This window comes from Rhipicephalus sanguineus, chromosome 5 (genome assembly GCF_013339695.2).
Source record: "Rhipicephalus sanguineus isolate Rsan-2018 chromosome 5, BIME_Rsan_1.4, whole genome shotgun sequence".
Taxonomy (NCBI): domain Eukaryota; kingdom Metazoa; phylum Arthropoda; class Arachnida; order Ixodida; family Ixodidae; genus Rhipicephalus; species Rhipicephalus sanguineus.
This window is the reverse complement of record NC_051180.1, coordinates 30,761,538-30,781,889: the sequence shown is the minus strand read 5'-3', so window position 1 is coordinate 30,781,889 and position 20,352 is coordinate 30,761,538. Positions and strand designations below refer to the sequence as shown.

The window sequence follows — 20,352 nt, the reverse complement described above, 5'->3', positions numbered from 1 at the left end:
TCGGTTAATTCGAACTCCCGACCGAGGTCGGGTCGAGACGGGGAAGCAGCAGCGGATACCGCCACGGCCGCGGTTCGGATATAATTCGGATTCGCAGCCGAAATCGACGGCGCATCTAACAACTTCGAGATCGGATCATGGCCTCCGAGATTTCAAACGAGGTAACGAGATCGGATTATGGCCTCCGAGATTTAAAACGAGCTTTGCATCTCGGAGGCACATACACAATGAAAGGCAGTGCATCGCTACTGTCATCAGCAACAGGCAACATGGCGACGATCCGTCCGCGTTATCAACGCGATCAGCCAGCCACGAGTGGTGGATGATAAGAATAGCATAGAATATGGCATAAGGCATCGTTCCGCGATAGCACCCCTGGTGTTCCGCAACGTGCGCGGTGAAGCGTTGTGCAGGCCTGGCGTTCCGGACATTCCGCACGCCTTTCTACGTACGAGCCGTGCAACATTATCAACACTGACGAGACAGCGCTGTTCTTTGAGGCTCTGCCTGAGAAGACGATCGTGTTTAAGGGGGACCCGTGCGTCGGCAGGAAACGGAGTAGAGAGCGGGTGACGGTTCTTCTGGCTACGAACATGACCGGCACAGAGTAGCTGCCGCTGCTGGTGATCGGAAAGGCTGCGAAGCCAACATGTTTTAAGAACATTAAGCAGCTGCCTGTCGGCTACCGCTTTAATAGAAAGGCTTGGATGACGGCCGAAATATTTCAAGCCTGGCTGCGTCAGCTAGACCGCCGCTTTGCGGCACAGTGTGCGCGGACAGCCACCTTCAGGAACTTAGCAAAATTGTGATTTCCTTGCACGTTGCCTCCGTGAAGCAAACCACGATCACCGACTTCTTTAAGAAATAAAAGTCTGGTGGTGGCAGAAACATTTTTCTAGTGTTTTGATCGTACTCGCGATAATTCGAACCCTCGGTTAATTCGGACATTCTCTCTGGTCCCGTGAAGTCCGAATTAACGGGGTTTTACTGTACTACGTATTACAGATAATGTTTTCTGCAGAGCTGCATGGCAATGAAGCAGATCCTACCATGTGTCGGCAAAAAACTTGAGCTCACTCAGACTCACTCAAGAAATATATTTTACTCTGAGGACTCACTCGGACTCAAACTTACCAGCATATTACTCAGTTAGATTCACTCAGACTAGTGGCTTGACGTGAGCCCGAGTGGGCCTGAGTGAATCCACTCAGGAGTCCGTTAGCATAAAATGAGCTTTTTCGATCATGGTATCAATGCTATTTGATGCAAGTATCTCATATAATCGGTGCTCTACGATACGCCTTTTGATCTTGTACCTTCAACTACTTGTTATCAGTGGTTTCAGTCCAATAAGAACATTTTTATGAAATACATGACTCACACGAGATATTTTCATCAAGAACTTCCCATGAAAGAATTAGCGGGGGGATGTCGTGCAACAAGCCGGGGGGGGATCCCCGGGCTTGTTGCGTGCAGCGCGTTATCGCCTACTTGGCTCTCGCCGTCACTACCTGGTCACTAGCTTTACCATATGTGCGCATTTGCCATGGGAGCTCCACTCCAGACCTTGCACAAATGCGGCGAGTAGCTTGTTGGGTTAACGTGATGATGATGAGCTTGATGATGAGCTTGCTGCAAGCGACTCACACTGTGCAATGATCTAGCAGTCATGGCAGTGGGCTGAGGTGCGTTTGTTGGATTCTTGCCTAATAAAAGCATGCAGTATGGTTACAGCAGTGCTACGCTTTCTGTGCCGTACGCGTGTGGTCAGCGTGAGAGAGCCAATGCAGCGAGGTTTCTTGGCAACTGCGGTCTGCGACACTCAACTTGGCAACAGTGAGCTGCTTTCGCTTCTACAAAGCGGGTGCGCTCTTGAACACTGTCCCGCACAACGAGGCAGCAGCGACTGGCAGCCCAGTGCATTCAGGCTGTTGCCTATTAAAAGCATACAGTAGGCTTAGAGTAGCACTACGCCACACGTGTGCCCGAGCAGAGAGCTGAAGACACTTGTTGTGATAAGGTTGTTGGCGATAAGTCATACTGGCATGTTCGTCAATGAACGCCACTTCGCCTTCGATCTTTCCCGATGTTTACCAGCAAAGGTATCGCCTCAGTCGCGCGGAAGTCGAAATCATTGATTGACCGATCTCTGCACATCTCAAAAAGACGGAAAACCTTTTGCAGAACATTGTGACATCGACAAGTTCACTGGCTTAGTAAGCTGTTATGGTACAAAAAGTAGAGCTGTGCGAATAGCAAAATTTTGGGTGCGAAGCGAATTCGAATATTGAAGTGTGATTGCGAATCGAATAAAATATTTTTCGAATATTTCTAGAATATTTTTCGAATACTTCGAAGTGAAATTGCAGAAAAGAAAGTTAGAGAGGATTCCTAAGCATATTCTTATGAGATAGCAACATGAAAGTGTTTCTTTTTGCTAGGTTGATGAAGCGCTGGCGGGGTGGTGTTTCATAGTTGTCTTATCAAGAATGAGGCAATGTAGAGGCCAAATTGTATTTATGTACATGATTTGGTGCAACCAAAGTGTCGCCGACAACATTTTACACGCGATAGGCAAAGATGCCATTTCGTCAGCCTCTCCTCCTCTTTCAGCTTCTGTGGAAGCCCAAGTGATGTGGCGGACAAGGGTCTGCTCCCTTCAAGTCCGGAGTTCCTAATCTGCCTTGTAGACGTCGATATATAAGAACATCTGAAATTTTGGATGCTATAAAGCTTCGGCTTCCGATTTTTCGGACTTCCTGCCCAAATTTCAGGTCCGAAACAGCATTAATTGAGCCCCCACCTCTGCTACATCTTTCATCTCCATGTTGGAACCAGCGTTTTCTTGAGTTAATATATTTGCGACCGTAGCGGAGCTTGAAAGGCAGCTTTGCCGCAATACACAGGTGGGATGAAGTGAAGCATATTGAAAATCTAGGGACCACTCACAATCGGACGTTGACTGTCTCTTGGCCAAGTTCTACCGTAACGGAGCTTGAAAGGCAGCTTTGCCGCAATACCGGGATATGATGAGGTGAAGCATATTGAAAATCTAGGGACCACTTACAATCGGACGTTGACTGTCTTGGCTAAGTTTGACCGTAACGGAGCTTGAAAGGCAGCTTTGCCGCAATACGAGTGTAATGAGGTGAAGCATATTGAAAATTTGAAGGGGTCACTTTCAATCGGACGTTGACTGTATTTGTTTTTGGGAAGTTCGAATAGTAAAATTCCAGTGCGAATCGAATCGAATAGCAAACACTATTAGAAAAATATTCAAAATTTCGAGTATTCGCACACCCCTAACAAAAAGTTATTGCGGTACGCACTAACCGGAAGGCATAGGACGAATCACAACAGCTTAAGCAGTCAGCGAATGCATTTCGCTTTATGAGACTCAGTCGGGGATTCGTCGCAACTTTTAACCGTTAGTATGTTTAAAACTGATATGTATTAAGGAGGTTTGACTGTTATCTTAGGCTCAGCAGTAAGAAGCTGTAGTCACTAAGACAAAGCACTTAGTTCCAAACCTTCTTCTAGTGTCTCCAACATTTGTGCACAGGTGCAGGGTAATGGGCAAGGTTCTGACGATGCTGGACATCGCCAGCATCAGATACCTGCGCAGCAACAGCCCCAGCAGCCCCCAGCCACCAACATGATCAATAAGCCGCACACGTCCGAACAAGTAAGCAAGCATTGTTGTGACAGTTTTTATCTTTCATCATACCTTCATAAACCTTCCAACATTGGACTCTTGCTAGTGTGTTAGTGTGTTCAGTCATTTGTTCAAAAGTACCAGCAGGAGTACAGGACCTTTCTTTTGCACCTGCTTTAAACAAATTCCCACAGAACTAATGCACTGACCTAGGCGAGCTGGTATAATTTTGTATTACAATGCGGTGCAAAGGTAAGTGCACTCAGAAAAGAAGGCACAGTACACTCACTCAGCGCACACAGTTTTACTATGTTCAGAGTTTAAAAGCTCTATTGGAATCCTCTTTTATTTTCCACTGCTCAGAAATGGTTAAGCTGTTGTGGAAAAAAAGACACAAAGAGCAATATTCTCGGGTGATCACCATTCGGTGTACGGTCAATTTCACAGGATTTGGCATGACTAAGCACTGTACTTGTCAGGGTATACGACTGACAGCGTTTTGAGCTCATTTTCTTCAAACAGTGCCAGGAACACTGTCGGCTGTCTACTTCAATGCGTGCAGTGGCAAGTCACGTACAGTAATACCTCGTTAACTCGAACTCGCATATCTCGAAAAATCGGCTAAGTCGAAGTTTTCCGCGGTACCGAACAATTTCCCATAGGTGCAATGTATTTATTGCCCTTTATCTCGAAGTATTTCCGTGCCCACTTTCGGTTATCTCGAAATCTCGACTGATAATGGAACCAAAACTTCGCCGCCGAACCGTTTCACAAAATACTAGCGGCAAAATGTCATACGTTTCACAAGGTTCGCGCGAGGCTGCCGCGTTTACGACGAAGTGGACACTGTTCCCGAAAGTAAAGTCGGAACCTAGCGGCATACCAACTTTGTCGAGCAACCCTGTGTCACGTCATGTGACGCTATAGACGTGCACATAAGGAGGCCGTGCAAAATAGCTCGGTTCGTACACGTTGTGTTTACCGTCAGAGATGCGATTTCAGCATTTTATTTACGCAAGGCACGTCGCGCGGATTTTTTCGTCGGCCGTGCGATGTGGTGAGAATAACGCCACCAAAGCAAAGCAAGTCACTGATGCTGCAAAGAGAGGTAGCCCTAATCAAAGAAACGGATTCGAGGCTCGAAGTTTCCGGACGTCAAAACGGCGCTGAATGTGTGGCATCGTGCGAGAGGAGCCCCTTCCAGGCACATCGACAGATAAGGCCGATTCTCTGGACTTAGCGGTGGGCTAAACTGATCTAGCCTGCAACATCGGCTGGTTTGACCATTTTTTAAAGCCAAACAACGTGGCGTCACGCACAGTGATCGCGGCAGCGTCGACGCAGCTACTCGAGGGGTGACGACATCCGCCGAAACAAGAAACATGCTTCGCTTGATGCGAAATAAATTTGAGTGCAGCGGTGCGGATGATCGGCACATACGATGTGTTAAGCAACTCGAGAAAGCTTTGCTAGGTACAAGTGTTACTGAGAGGTAGACCAGCCTTAGTCGGTCGCTCTGCACTAAATAAAAAGGCAGTGCCGAAAAACACAGCTGGTTAATAGCGCTGATATGTCATTATTTTTCTTCAAAACCTTTACAAAGAGCCAGTTAGGCGCTCCTGTTAAGAAACTGGTCAGTAGGGATAACGTTTCTAGCTAGAACTGAACTTCTCGATGGAATTCGCCCAACTTTGCTTATCTCGAAAATCTGCTTATCTCGAAATTTTTTCTTGTTTTTACTACTTCGAGTTAACGAGGTATTACTGTACACGTTCTGTTTTTGTGTATAGAAATATCAAGGGGTTTTTGTATACGGAAAACTGCGAGAAATAATTGTTATGGAGTCATGGTGTCTATTGGAGCTGCATTCTTTTCATCCGTGCTCAGCTGATCATGCTCATTGTTGCAGAGTTCACCAAGATGTTGAGCATTTCTTATATAGAACACTGGAGCACTAGCCTTGGCCTAGTCGACACCAGCTCATTTTCCACAAAATGAAAAAAAGGCTACACTACGTCCCAAAAAAAATTGACGACTCAACTTTGTATCAGTTTCTAGACCATTTTCCAGTCTGTACCCGCCAAAACAGAAAATAAAATATACTTGAAGATTCGGTGACATCACACTGGTAGTTAAGCGTGAAAATTTACGCATGACATTCATGAAAGTCCATTATGGATTTCCTTGTCTCCAGTACTAACCATCATACTTCCACCATATTAATAAGGTTCTTAGAATATTCATCTGCTAGTCTCAACTGCTTTACAGTTGCTCTTTAGTTCTTCTTCAAGAAAGTGCAAGGTGCGGTTATGTGCTGTATTTTTATGCTGATGCTGAGCACATTGTTGAGGGTCGGAAAACGATGCAGTCAACAGAAGGATATGAAAACAGAAGCAATGAACTCGAATGCATTGTTTTCTTTGTATGTTTATGTTCTCTGCACTGTTTTCTTGCCCAACACTCTATGGTGGCTGTATTTGACACTTTGGTATGTTGGTGTATTTTTCTTGTTTTCAGCAATTTTTTTTTTTGTGCCATAAAGCAGGGCTATACTTGCTCCAAAGGCATTGAAATATTGTCGCTGCAGATACTGTTAATTGCTGTTCCTATAATTATGAAATGCTTTGCATGTGGCGGTGAATCGCACGTGGTCTCTGCCCATCGTGATGCTAGCTGGTGTGTCCTTAGATGTGAAAGTTGCGTGGCTAGGCAGATGAATGCAAGACAACAGCCCTTTGCTGTCCTCCTCTCCTCAAGAAAAGGAACTACTTTGCATGTTGTGCTTTTACTACGAGGCATGGTGCTTCTTTAATTCGGTTTCACTAGGCCTTTATCGTATGGTCACTTTTCTGGGTCACTGTTGCGAGCACTGTAGTGCTGCAGGTATCTTTTTATTTATTACTCATTACAGAGCATGTGGGAGGGAGCATTCAGGCTTGGGCCAGTGACTCACTAAGTGTCGTAATCTGCACTGTTATCCTGCAAACTTCACCGTTTAATTGCTCGCACCAGTTGACGACGTGGTGGCCTCATACTATGGCTGTGTGTTGCACTCGGCTTGCGCTTGTGACATGAAAGGCTGGGCAAGTTGAGCATGGTATGCCTGGTGTTTGAATAATTTTGCCACGCAGCAAAACGTTAGGAGAATTGCTGTTGAAATTCATTATTGCCACTGCCTTAATGGGAAGTTTGTGTGAACGCAGGTTTTCGCTTGCATGTATAGTTGAATAATTGTGACACCTGTCATCACCTCCACATATACTGATTGCCTTGGTACTTCATGGCATTCAGTGGGAACTCTTACCATACTCGCGCTTCAGACACATACTGCTATGAATGTTGTTGTATCCAGTTTCGCTTGGAGCTTGTTTCGCTTTGCTAAAATGTCTGCGGCAAGCATTTTGCAGTATCTGTGCATCTTAGTGAATGGTATTGACATCGAGAATTTGTGTAATTACAATCATACATGATAGCACTTCATGGTGCCCCATGTTCGTAATGTAATGATGCCACTGTTGTTCCGGCACCAATTGCTACGCAAGCTCGTCTTTGGCTTTTGAAGTTGGCTGCTTTGATTGAGCTGCTTGCAAGAGCTGTAGTTGCAGCCATCGCCAACTGCAGTCTGGTTGTGAAGACTCGCCCAAAACATTTTCAGCCACATGCCCCATGCCGAGGCGGGGCTCGTGCGAAGAAGAAGAGGAAAGGAGGCAAGCCGACTTGCTCTTAACTTCCGTATTGTGATCTGGTGAGTTGTCCAGCTCGCTACGAATGTTATCCTGTCTGTTTCATTGCCCTTCCTTCCACATCTTCTGCACACCCTCCCCTTGGTTTTTGCGGTCTGCGCCTAACAAAAGCATAGACTAATCTTCACGGAATTACTGCGCATGTCGTGCGAGTACTTATTATATTTTCTCGCATACAACCCGCACCTAAAGACTGAAAAAGTATATTTAAAGAGCCAGTAAACAACCCCGAGGTCCAGAAATTGTAATGAAGAGAAATATGCGCACTTTTGCAATGTGAGCATGTTGCCGCAAGAATTTTGCGAGTACGTGCTATAATAAGGAAGTTACAGAGGTTAGAACATCCGTTTCAGCTGGTTTCAAATTTTCGCGCGGCCTCGCCACCCTTCTCAGCCACAGAGAGGGGAAGGCGTAGCCTGTCGTCGTGACTCCGCCCAATTTGGCAACGTGACAGGACGTCAGCAATTGACGTCATCGGCGAGCTCGATCAGCCGCTGTGCACTTCCGCTTGCTGCGGCCCCTGGTTGTTTATTGTTTACGTTGTCGCATGTGCTCCGTAACTTTACGGGCAGTTTTCGGCTCTTCGGTATTTTTAAACCTTTGTGACAGTTTACAATGCAGCAGGAATGCGTGCTTGCTTTTCAAGACAGCCAAGGGGCGCGAGAGAAAAGAACCCCGCTTGCCGCGCGTGCAATGGGAAAACCAAGCAAGCTACCGGAGGTTCCCCTCTCTCCGCTCGATTTGCAGCCGACAAGTGAACAATGCTTCCTCTATGTGTTGCTCATGTCGAAGGCCAAGTTCGTGCAGGTGCTATCTGCGTGGCCGAAACTGCATCACCGCAGGGCCAAGAAACAAGGTGCAGTTTCGTAGCGGCAGGTGGGAACAGGAACTGACGTTAACTTGTTGAGGCCTGGTTAAGACCAATCGACGAGCTCAGTGCTACATAAACTCGCCGATCGCCGAGTTTGCGCAGCGCCTCCTCTATTTTTCAGTGCCTGGGTGAACGCTCTCCTCGGGCCGTCGAGCGCGCGCTCCGCGTCCGCTCGCCGCTGCCGTGTGGTGGCGCTGTGCAAGTAGACTACGGGAAGCTGGCGCTGAACGGCCGCGCGTATCATGAAGCTCACGAATTCGTGTATGCATCCGAGTTTAATTGCATTTGTGCTTCTTGCAGGCTTTCACAGGTACAGGGGGATGGAAAGAAACGCGAACATAGCGGCGCGCTGTTTTCATCATGCTCTAACCGTGGTGGCAGTAAAAAGATGCTAGATGGTCTTTTATTGTGTAATGGATGACGTCGTGTTCTCATCAATCATCCAGGCTTTAACCACTTGGAAATAGGTGCGAAACAGCAAAGAATGCAGATGCCGCATGTTCGCGTGTCTTTCCATCCCCGCTGTAAGTATTCCGCAGGCAGACTATCAGGCCGTGCTGCCGGTTCGATACTGCACTCGAGTTTGATAGTATTCGCGTTTTATTTTCTATTTCAGGCTATTGCAACTGCCCCAGTGCCTTAGTATGTCATACTGTTGTGTTCCACTCTACAAATGGAACTGTGAAAGAAATCACGATTGTCTTTTTTTTTTATTTCCCTTTATTGATAACGAAAAAAATCTCACAGGATCCCTTATGCATTTCTGAGACGACTGAAAGGCGAAAGCCGTCTTCTTCTTTAGCTTCTAGTCAATGTATTGAACATTCCCTGCCTCCCTCCGAGATATTTCTGCACCTATAACGTGGTTTTCTTACAGCCTCAAAGATCGGAGGCAGTGCAAGCTTTCTGCACATCAGCGGAGGCATGCACTGCCTCCGTGATCGGTCCATTTTGACCAAGCGAAGATGTAATATGACGACGTCACGTTATGTGACGTCACGACGATGTCACAAAATTTTATGATTTGTGACGTCATATGATGACGTCATCACGTAATTATTTTTTGCATCATTCATGCTGACGCCGCCGACGGTCAATTTTCGCGTTTGATGAGGCATCTAAGGCTTTTGCCTTGATACACTGTGCAGCTGTCGTTCCATTAATTTCCAGCTGCCGCTGGTGTTCGGTAGAGGTGGCTTGCAGTAATTAGGCGGGATAATTGGTCTCCTAATACATCTTCAAACTACACTAGAATATGCAGCCGTCGTTTACGATGCGAAGATTTCATAGAATATAAGAAGCGGCGGCTTACGAAGGATACAGTCGCGTCACTCTTTGCAGACTACCCTCCACGTTTGCAGCCCAAACTAACAACTGAATCAAGCATGGCAAGTATCTCTAAACGTGACCGTGTTGCGTCCGAACAGTCAACGAATGCATGTAGTACCAGTAGCAACGCTGCCTCGCGATCACCGCCATGTGCATGCAGCGCTGACATTAGGTCCCGAAGCTGAAGAATCGGAGCCCATGGACACTACATGCGCTACCGGCGAAGCAACCGACAATCATTATGTACATTGTCACTGAAAGCAGCTTAGTGACATTTCATGCTATTTAGCGCATGAACTCATGGCTTGCGTAGAGTGTGCTACACCAGTAGACGGTAGCACGCATCGGGGAACTTTAAGCGCCCAAGCTTTCAGTATTAGCTCTTGGCAAATGCTGCTTTCGAAAATCGACTTTCAGACAGTCAATGACCGACTCTCTGTGAAGCGAACGTAACGGTGACAAAACAATTTTCCGCGCATCACTGCATGCGCTCTCTGAAATCGGGCTAGCAGACGACGCGCGAGCGTCTTAATCAAATAGCCGCGAAAGACACATGCCTTCGAAATGGGCTGGTTGCCCAGAACGACAAGTGCTTCATGATTCCAGTTTACAAGTTTTCATTATACTTTAAACAACGCGAATACAGCCGAAAACTGAACCATATAGCAGCTTCGAATGCAGCCACGGCATTCGTTTCCGCGAGCGACGACGCGACGGCTGGTCTACTTCGGTGGCGGCGCCCGGCGGCTAAAAGCCGCACTAACGCCGACGGTCGGTTTCCATTGTGCTCCGCTCCTTCGCCCAGGCACAGAAAAATAGAGGAGGCGCTGGTTTGCGTCACTGCGCGTACGAGGAGGATTGGTCAGGTGTAGGAAAGAAGCGCGGGAATTGTTTTTCGAAATGAAGGGTCTGTGCGGTGCGCAGCGCTGTAATATTCGGAAAACGTGATCGCCGCGGTCTACTGTACGAATTAGCGAGCTTGTTTGGGGGGCGTAAAAAAAAAGTCGCAGCCTGTTTACGGGCCCTTTAAAAAGTGGGGGTGCGGGTTATATGCAGGGATTACATGATTATTTTTATTTTTTTTGTAGAGTTATAGTTTGGGGTGCAGGTTATTATATGCAGGGCCAGGTTATGTGCGAGAATATACGGTACCTAACACTTTCGTGATTGCGGAAAAATCGGTTGTTGTTTTTAGGTAGTTCAGGAAATTTTTTTTTTCCTGCCACAGAGATTGATTGATGCTAAAGTGTATCAAATGATAGAGGAAAAATTGGTCTTTCCCACAGTATTAATTTCAAACAGCAGGTTCATTTTGAATATTATCAAAAAATTGTCAAAGAAAAATGCGTCAGAAAGAAAAAGATTCATAAAAACATCAATGCTACTCTACACATAGTAAACATGAAAAGAAATCGAAATATACGTTTTGAACGCAAAGCCCTTATAGAATAATATAGTGTGAATATAAGCTCTGTAAGTACAAAGGTTATTTACATACATAAAAAAGTATAAGCACTAAGTCCTATCGTGCCATCACGCGAAGCAGTTTCTCGACGTGGTGAAACAAAGGTTGGCTCACTGTGTTGGCTTTTCGAAAATGTGCATCCACGCACATCGTTTATAGATACTTTTTCAGTTCTGGTACTGCGACTCCCCAGGCGGGCTTGATGTATTCCTAGGCGCTGAGAGGGCGCTGCGGCCACCGGTTGCGCCAGGTTAGTGGCGTCGGTGGCAGCGTTGACAGCATGCGCCAGTCAGCTGAGCTCAAAGGTGCGGCGCAGTGCGTGTCCCTTCTACACGATTCTTCTTTTCGCTTGCGTTTTTCTTCACCCATGTGCGAGAACCTTGCCCTTTCGGTGCATTCTGTTTGTGGTGCTATTGACTAGTGCGGCCGTCGGCCGTGGTTGGCAGCATTTCATACTCCGTCAACATGCTGTGTATTCTTCGATGTGCTGGGCTTAGCGCAATGCCAACCTGCTTTGCACGTGGCTGCTCTAGCGGGTACAGAACCACCACCCAGAATAGTCACTTTTTTGCGCCACCATTGGATCCAGAACTTCTCAGCAAACGGAAAACAGCTATTCCCTGCGCAGACAAAGAACTGAGCAAAACGTGCACGGTTTGTGACCTTCATTTTCTCGAAGCGGACATTTCGAAGACAATTAAAGTGGCCCTACAACACGTTTCCAAGTAGCCATGGAATGGCTTAATTAAAGGAGCTTATTTCCTCACGAATCGACCACTGCAAAAATTTTTAGAATCTGTCCAGTACAAGCGGAGTTACAAAGATTTGTGGCACGCTGTAATTGCTTTCTCTTCTCTCGTCCGGGCGAAAGTGCTGGAAGCTAAGCAGGGAGGGGTGACATGGAGGAAGAAGGCACATCACACGCGCCTCATGACCTTGAGCACTTTTTATTTCTTTTTACTTCTTCGAACGCGCGGCACACTTTCAGTGTGATCGCATGCGCGGGCGGGCAAGTGACTGCTTTCCGCGGCGCCTGCAGTAACTACTGAGCGCGCCGTCTTCATATTAGCCAATGGCAGTGACCTTGTGTCAGTGACGCCGTAAGCATCATTTGTCAAGAGAAGAGGAAGCGATTTTTATCTGACTTTGAGCATTCATCGTCAATCCCAGGCCGCGTGCTGCGCTATAATGTTTGGCTCGCGTTTTCTCGGGAGTCTCGACTACCGATCGGCAGTGTTTTCTGATCGTGCTGAAAAAGTGTTGCTGGGCCCCTTTAAGCATATTAATAACGGTGAAGTCGTCGAGGTCGACCGCGCAGACTGGAGTTTGAAGGGAGGTGCAGTCCTCATTAAAGGCCAACTGCAACGAAGTTTCGCACACCTCAAAAAGCCGATTTATAGGCAGTCTAGCTGGAGATAATGGTACCTGCCAAATTTCACCTTCGAAATGCAAGTGGTTACCTCAGAAAAAAACCCACCAACAACGCAATTTTTGATACCGAAACCAGAAAAACGACGCCATTACAGCTGACCGGAAGTGACGCAAACTACAGCCCGACTAGCCCGACTGACCGACCGATGCAGGCGAATCGTCTGCTCTGCGCTCCGAAGTATTCACTTCGCGGCCGCGCCACAGAGTTTTCTTTTTAGATGGTAACGAAAAAAACAAAGTATGTAAACATCCACCGTAAAGGAAACACGGATACATGCCCATAAAGCTCTTCTCTAAGCAACGGCTGCCCGCTTCACACCTATCGTCTCGCCCTATTGTCTTGGAGAACTCGCTGTTACACATCGGGTATTCTCGCTTCATTGATAGACTACGGACGGTAAGACAGCATTGTTTTCGATATCGATGCTCGGTTTGGCACACTCCCATGTCTACCGAAAGCGTCCCTGCATTTCCGTAAACACTTTTCTGACTGCACCCAAAACATTTACATTAAACCTAACATAGCACAATTTGTTTTTTTAAAATACGTTTACGTGCTTGAATTTCTTTGAACCGAGCACGACTACATTTCTGTCGAACTTTGCTGCTTTGACTACTAGCAACTAGAAGCGAGCCGATCAGCTTTTGGAGCTTTCATTACTCGCGCGTAGATGGCGCAGCTAGTCTAGCGCATCGCGGGGCGTCATTTTACCGGCTTTACGTTATACTAATGTCTTTTGAATAGCGTTACGCTATATTTTAGCGTGCGAAACACGCTGACACAAGCATTTTAGGCTATACTAAAGCTGTCCAATACGAGTACATCTTGTTGCTGGTGCTTCTCCAAACACTCGTCGGAGCTTCCAGCTGTTGGGTTTGTAGTGGCGGAATACTGAAGGCACTTCGTCAGGATTCAACATTCTATTCAGTTTCAACAGTATTTGGGCGAAAAGAGACCGGTCGTACATAAAGTCGTCGTATTTGAAGTGCGCCGCGTAAAGTACCACGTTCTTCGATAGCTCCCATTCCTTTCATCTCACTGCGATAACCCGCAGCTATTGGAGGTTTACGTGTTTTGGAAAAGCGTGAAAGCTAGTGCCGTCCGTAACATACGTGTTCCAGCAGCCAACGGCCCTGCATTTCGTCCTGCAAAATAGTTAACATTTCTGAATTAGCCGCTCGTAGAGGGGCGTGATGCAGAAAAGGAAGGGATGTGGCTGCTGAGAGTTCTGCTCACGAGCGGCCGTGAACTGTTTACATCATTTCCGTGTGTGTTCAATTTGCCCGGGCACACCGCTAGGGCTCCGCGTCGTCTGCTAGCTGACAATTAAAGCACCGATTATAAATGAAATATGTGACTGCAAGATTTTTCACTGTGATTATCATTACTTACCCAACATATACAACGCATTCCGAGCGAATTCTGCCCAAGTCAAATTTCATTGCAGTTGGCCTTTAACTTTCCCAGCCTTCCCATTTACTTGTCGAGAAAGCAGACTCAGCGGCGAAAATAGAAAAACCACTCTTTGTTAAAATTGTACAAAAGAATCCCTGGGGTCGCAGGATTCCCTTCCTCCTGAAGCTGTGCTCGTAATTCACGGGAAGCCTTGTATTCCCCTAAAAAAAAATTTGTTCACCAGGGTGTGTCCCGATAAGATCGAACACGAGCTCGTGGTGACCATTCCCGATTTTGATGAAATTTACTGTAGGTCTAGGCATTACACCCAGATCAGTGGTTTCGAAGTTAGTTTTGCGAAACAAAATTTTGTTCGCCTGAAAAAAATATACAAATTTTGGCCGCAAAAACACTTTTCCGCCAATTTCGCGATTTCTGAATTTTGAGCGCACCTAAGGAAAAAAAACGGTGCACTTCTTGGTCACAATATTTATTCCCCTTAAAGAACCAGTGAAATACAATCTTATGACTGTATTATTTTTCTTGCTTGTCAAAGCACCTTTTAGGAAAAAAATCACAAACTTGGCAAATCGCACAAAATACCTGTATTTCAGGAATTTATTGCTGCAAGCAAGTTAAAGTGAGGATAATCAAAATCGGTACATATTAACTTTGATACTTTCGCTCTCTTTTAAAATAATTTGCCTGGTTTTATCATGCTCCGTTTTACTCAATAATTGGGCTTAAGCATAAGTGATTTACCAAAAACGCCGAACTTTGAAAATAGTTTTCTCAAAAAGGCCATTTTTAATTTTTTTTTTTAAATCCCTCTGATTGAAGTCAAAGATGCCATCAACTATCCTGCATAAAAAAACGTTGCATTATTTTGGTTGCTAACAAGTTATAGTGCGTCAAATGTGACCAAGCGAGCCAAGCGGCCACGTTGTTCGTTATGTGCTGAAACTCGGATATAAGTTGTTAAAAATACTTGTACGGTACATAATCACAAATCAGCAGCTCCACACCAACAAATGCGCAGCCAGGTGTCATGGTTCTGCAAGCTTTGTCTTGCGATCAGCCGCTTGACAAACCCGCAGCAGCAGCCGCTCGATGCTGCGGGTGCTCACATTACATGAGTGCCGCTTCGACTGCGGATGAGCTCCGCTTGCGCGCCAAACTACACTCAGAGGACGAACGAGAGAAGGAATGCATCACTGGGAAAGTTAAAGGCTGTTAAGTGCCAACAAATGTCATAATATGCAACGAAAACTGTGCCGGCAATTTCGCAGTGAGCGCCTCCAGTGGTGCGCTCCTGTGTTGCTTTCTCTCTTCTGATGGCCTAAAGATAATTAGCTTCATTCTATGAGCAACATATGACACAAAAGAAAGCCATTGACATCTAAAGAAAGCTGTCATACGTGCTTCCGATGGTCGAACAACTCAAACTGCAGTTGTTATCCATCTCGTGCCAGAACACTTGTGTCAGCCGGCTTTGAAAAGAAGTGTGTCCAAGTCCTTTGCTTCATTAAAGAACCGCTTTTACAATACTGTATTGTTATGCGTCCGCAGATAGAATATTCAACACAAGTCGAGCGTTTATCACGACATTTTGCGGCTGCGGGCTTAACAGCAGGGGAAAAAAATACATGCGTGCTGTATTGAAGGCGCTCACTGGGAAATTGCCGGCAGTGTTTTCGTTGCATACTATGACATTTGTTAGCACTTAACAGCCTTTAATTTTCAGAGTGATGCATTCCTTCTCTCGTTTGTCCTCTGAGCGTAGTTTGGTGCGCAAGCGGAGCTTATCCGCAGTCGAAGCGGCACTCATGTAATGTGAGTGCCTGCAGCATCGAGCGGCTGCTCTGCGGGTTTGCCAAGCGGCTGATCGCAAGGCAAAGCTTGCTGAACCATGACACCTGGCTGCGCATTTGTTGCTGTGGAGCTGCTGATTTGCAATTATGTCACGTACAAGTATTTTTAACAACGTATATCCGAGTTTCTACACATAACGAACGACGCGGGCTGGCATGGTCACATTTGACGCACTATAACTTGTTAGCAACCAAAATAATGCAACGCTTTTTTTGTGCAAAATGGTAGATGACGTCCTTGACTTCAATCAGAGGAATTTTTTTTTGAATTAAAAATGGCCTTTTTGAGAAAACTATTTTCAAAGTTCGGCGTTTTTGGTAAATCACTTACATTTCAGCCCAATTATCGAGTGAAACGGAGCGCGATAGAACCACACGAGTTACATTAAAAGAGAGCGAAAGTATCAAAGTTAATATGTACCAATTTTTATTATCCTCGCTTTAACTTGCTTGCAGCAATAAATTCCTGAAATACAGGTATTTTGTGCGATTTGCCAAGTTTGTGATTTTTTTCCTAAAAGGTGCTTCGACAAGCAAGAAAAATAATAGAGTCATAAGATTGTATTTCACTGGTTCTTTAAGGGGAATAAATATTATGACCAAGAAGTGCACCGTTTTTTTCCTTAGGTGCGCTCAAAATTCAGAAATCGCGAAAGTGGCGGAAAAGTGTTTTTGCGGCCAAAATTTGTATATTTTTTTCAGGTGAACAAAATTTTCTTTCGCAAAACTAACTTCGAAACTATTGTTCTAGGTGTAATGCCTAGACCTACAGTAAATTTCATCAAAATCGGGAATGGTGACCGGGACCTCGTGTTCGATCTTATCTGGACACACCCACCAGTATAAGCTCTGTGGAGTACACAATTAGGCAAGTGTGCAAGGGGGAAACATTTGAGGACCTTTTCTGGGATTTTATGGATGCCTTTGTGAAGAAAGGCACAAATATTTTTTTTTGTTTTGTTTTTGGCTGCCCAGAGTACGCTGAGAAGTTAACAGCTGAGCTGGTACATTTTTATTTGATGACCTGCATGCACTTTTTTTGCATGATTGAAGTACAACAAAATGACTGTACAGCTCGAGCACAAAGGGAACAAAAGAAAGCGAAACTTGTCTAGGCAGAATTGTCACCACAAAAGTTTCACCAAGGCAATGTAGTTTGTGAACACTATTGTTAATAAAGTTCCTTTTTTTTCTCATTTTCAAAACACTAACTGCATGAATCTAAGGTAAGGTTTGACCTTGGGCTAGTTGGTTCTTTTGTTCGTCCTCGTGTGCACACACGGATCATGCTTATACAAACACTGTTTACATTGTGTGCATTGCGATACAAATGTGTTGGGCAAGCCCACGTCGAATGTTTATCTAAAATAGAATGAGTGCGGAGAATTTCGGGTGGAAGAATACAAGTTAGCACTCGATGGTTCTGGGTCGCGCAGTCGCTGAACTTGAAGCGGGAAGCCAGCTCCTGAGGCTAAGAAACTAAGCTATGCGGTTGCCTATCATAACGAAAGCAGCTGTTCCGCACGGCTCTGAGGAAATATCATTCGTGCTGCAATAGATTCACGCAATTGGCACGGTAAGCAAATGCAAGTGCACACTTGAGAGCCACTGCTGCGTGGATGTTCATTTAAAGCGTTGTCATTCTTGATATTTGAGCCACCGTTCGAAATCCCTGGGCATACACATTACTCCTTGCACAATATGGCCCGTTTCAAATGAATCGCAAACTAGAATCGCCACAACAAGATGACAAACAACTCCCGAGAACAGTTATTTCTCTTGCAGTACGCAGCCAGAATTGGTGATAACCTGAGACGCTGCGGTGCAACGCTTCCCGCTGCCAGACGATGCTCACTATCCTAGCGCATCTCCGTAACCGCAGCGCCGCGGTGGCGAGAATCGCAACAGGCTGCCTTCTCTCCATGGGAGCAGCGGGGAGATATGGAACTGAAAAAGTGTCTGTAAACGATGTCCACGCATACTCATTTGTGTGGTTGCATATCTCTCTGACGACTTCTGTGGTGAAAACAACATGAAGAAGCCACCGCGTGGCACTCAGGAGCGCTAGTTCAAGGTCCTCTCCATGCAGTCTTCGCGGAGTGTGGCTGCATATCTCTCTTGACGACTTCTGCGGTGAAGAACAACACAAAAAAGCCTCCGTGCGGCACTCTGGAACGCTAGGTCAAGGTCCTCTTCGTGCAGTCTCCGCAGAGAGAACTCCGCTCTTTCTGCAGCCGGCGCCAAATGCTCCCACCCAAACGAAGTTGACACCTTGCAGATAAGAGCTGTGACCTCTAGGACACACCAGATACGTCAGAGGAGCACTGACACGAATGTTAAAAATTTTCGGAGTATTGTGGTGCATGGGAATGCATCGAATATATTTTAATTACCACTACCTTAAAAAGACACTTCCGGTTTCGATATCGAGGGGGTGACTTCTCATTGACGTTTCATAGCAGTGTGATCTCACGGGGATACAGAAATTCGCAATGTACTAGCGGCAAATCAGTCATCTGCTCGTGGTGCACATAAACAACGATGAGTGAATTGTCGTCCAGTAACCCCGACAGTGATTTCTGTGATTTAGGCTGCATGCAGGACTCAGAGCTTGCACACTCGGGGGAACTGTGTTGACTCGTTGGGATAATGTCCATTGCAGTGGGGCTGGCTTGCAGATGCTCAGTGACGAAAACTGCAAAGTCAAATTAAAATATTTTATACGTGTTCTCCTACTCCGGTGTGTGGAGAGCATTGACACCGCATACCAAGAAAACGAAAAATGTCCCTTTTTGCGATGCCTCAAAATCGTGTCAGTACCCCTTTAACATCGTCGCGTGGCAGTGATGAAACTGCTCCAGAAGACGATGAAACTTACCGGCGGATAGCTGCTGATGTTCTAGGGCAGTGTGACGCACTTGCTCCATCCGTACTGAAATCTGATGAATCAAAGTCGTCTTCCGTGTCTGTGCTGCTACCATCATCCAGAGATTCCCACTCAGATTCATCGGAATCGGTCAAAATTCCCCGTTTCCAAGGAGCATTCGCGAGCAATGTTGACGCCATGTCTGAAACAACGAGCGCTCATTTAGTCGACTGCGAACGAGCTTTAAAAATATCCCCGCGGTGGAAAAAAGGAAACTTGCAAGCAGAACTGATAAAAAACCCTTTGGATTGCGTTGGCTGTCTAGAAGCGCTCAGTGAGCATTATACTTTTAACTTGAAATCATTGTGAATGTACTAAGATGTGAATAGCCATAGTCACGAAAGTGTTGAGAAACACTGCTCTTAGAAATTTTCTTTATTTCTTGATTGATTGTGATGAAACTTGGTGAGTTTATATATTTGTGTGCTTATTTCAAATATGCATTCATTTTTCTAGTATAATGTGTAGTTTTTAAAATGCAGAATACATCATGTGCCTTTTGAGGAGCAAGATTTTTTCTAAACTGAGAGAATTACAAAGTGAATAAGTATATCATCTGGAGTCAGAACTGTGTGCAGTGCTACAAAAACGTATGCTCTAAACCCGTTTTAACAAAAGTTACGGTTTTTTGAGCACTCGCAAGTGAGTCAATTTCACGCTGAGATCTCACTTTCGAATGTTCAACATACCATAACTTTTGTTCAAACGGGTTTAGAATATCCATTTTTGTTGCACCGCACACAGTTCTGATTCCAGGTTATTGTGATATGCTGATTTACTTTGTAACTCTCTCAGTTCGGAAAAAATCTTGGTCCCCAAAAGGCACATGAAATATTCTGCATTTTGAAAACTACACGTTGTACTAGAAAAATAATTACATATTTGAAATGTGCACACAAATAATACAAAAACTCGCCAAGCTTCACCAAAATCGATCAAAAAATAATAATAAAAAGAATTTTAAGTGCCATATCCCTGCTTAAGGAGGGAACTGCGATTTAGAATGGGAAATCATTAGGCTTGTGCGATTATTTGAACGCCTGAAATATTCTTGTGCCGCAGTGGCAATTTCTTGCAGTGCAGCTGTGAGGCTGGGGTGCTTCATCTGCTAATCATTAAGTATCGTTAAATTGCATTGCCTTGTGGCTCCTAAGGGCCATCGTTTCTGCGGATTCAAGGCTAAATCGGGATCAAGAATTAGCACATGGCACCTAAAGTTTTCTAATTAATCAGTTGTTACTGACCGCTGCTTCAAATTAACCACTCAGATTTACGTTGCAAAATAAAGGACCGCAGAAATCCATCGAATTATGCAGGATTTCGAAATAGCCGAGTTAGAATTAATGAGGTTTTATTGTGTTACCCTCACATCGATTCATCATTTTTTAAGTTTAAAGCTTGTTATACCAGCATATATGCATAAGTATAGTAAATTTTAAAATGTAGCATATTTTACAGGTTATCACTTGCATTCTACCGAAAGTAAAATCCTGCTACTACTCAAAGTTGCTTCCACTTCCCTTTGAACCAAAAAGAATGACATTTGCATATGCCCTGCTTCAACTTTAAAAATATTGTGCAGGTTAGTTGAGTCATGAGAGATAGGCTCATTTTTCTTTATAATACGTAATATATATTATTCGTATTCACTTCGAAATTGTTCGA

General features: G+C 45.2%; 1 protein-coding gene across 1 annotated transcript in view; it reads left to right on the top strand.

Moving 5' to 3' along the window:
• The window catches only part of LOC119393423 (trithorax group protein osa), a gene marked incomplete in the record, with an annotated part of 81,181 nt that overhangs the window by 49,441 nt on the left and 11,388 nt on the right, over nt 1–20,352 (top strand). Inside the window, 2 exon segments of the mRNA XM_049416243.1 lie at nt 3,563–3,685; nt 7,311–7,400. Coding sequence (XP_049272200.1) covers nt 3,563–3,685; nt 7,311–7,382 — 195 coding nt within the window.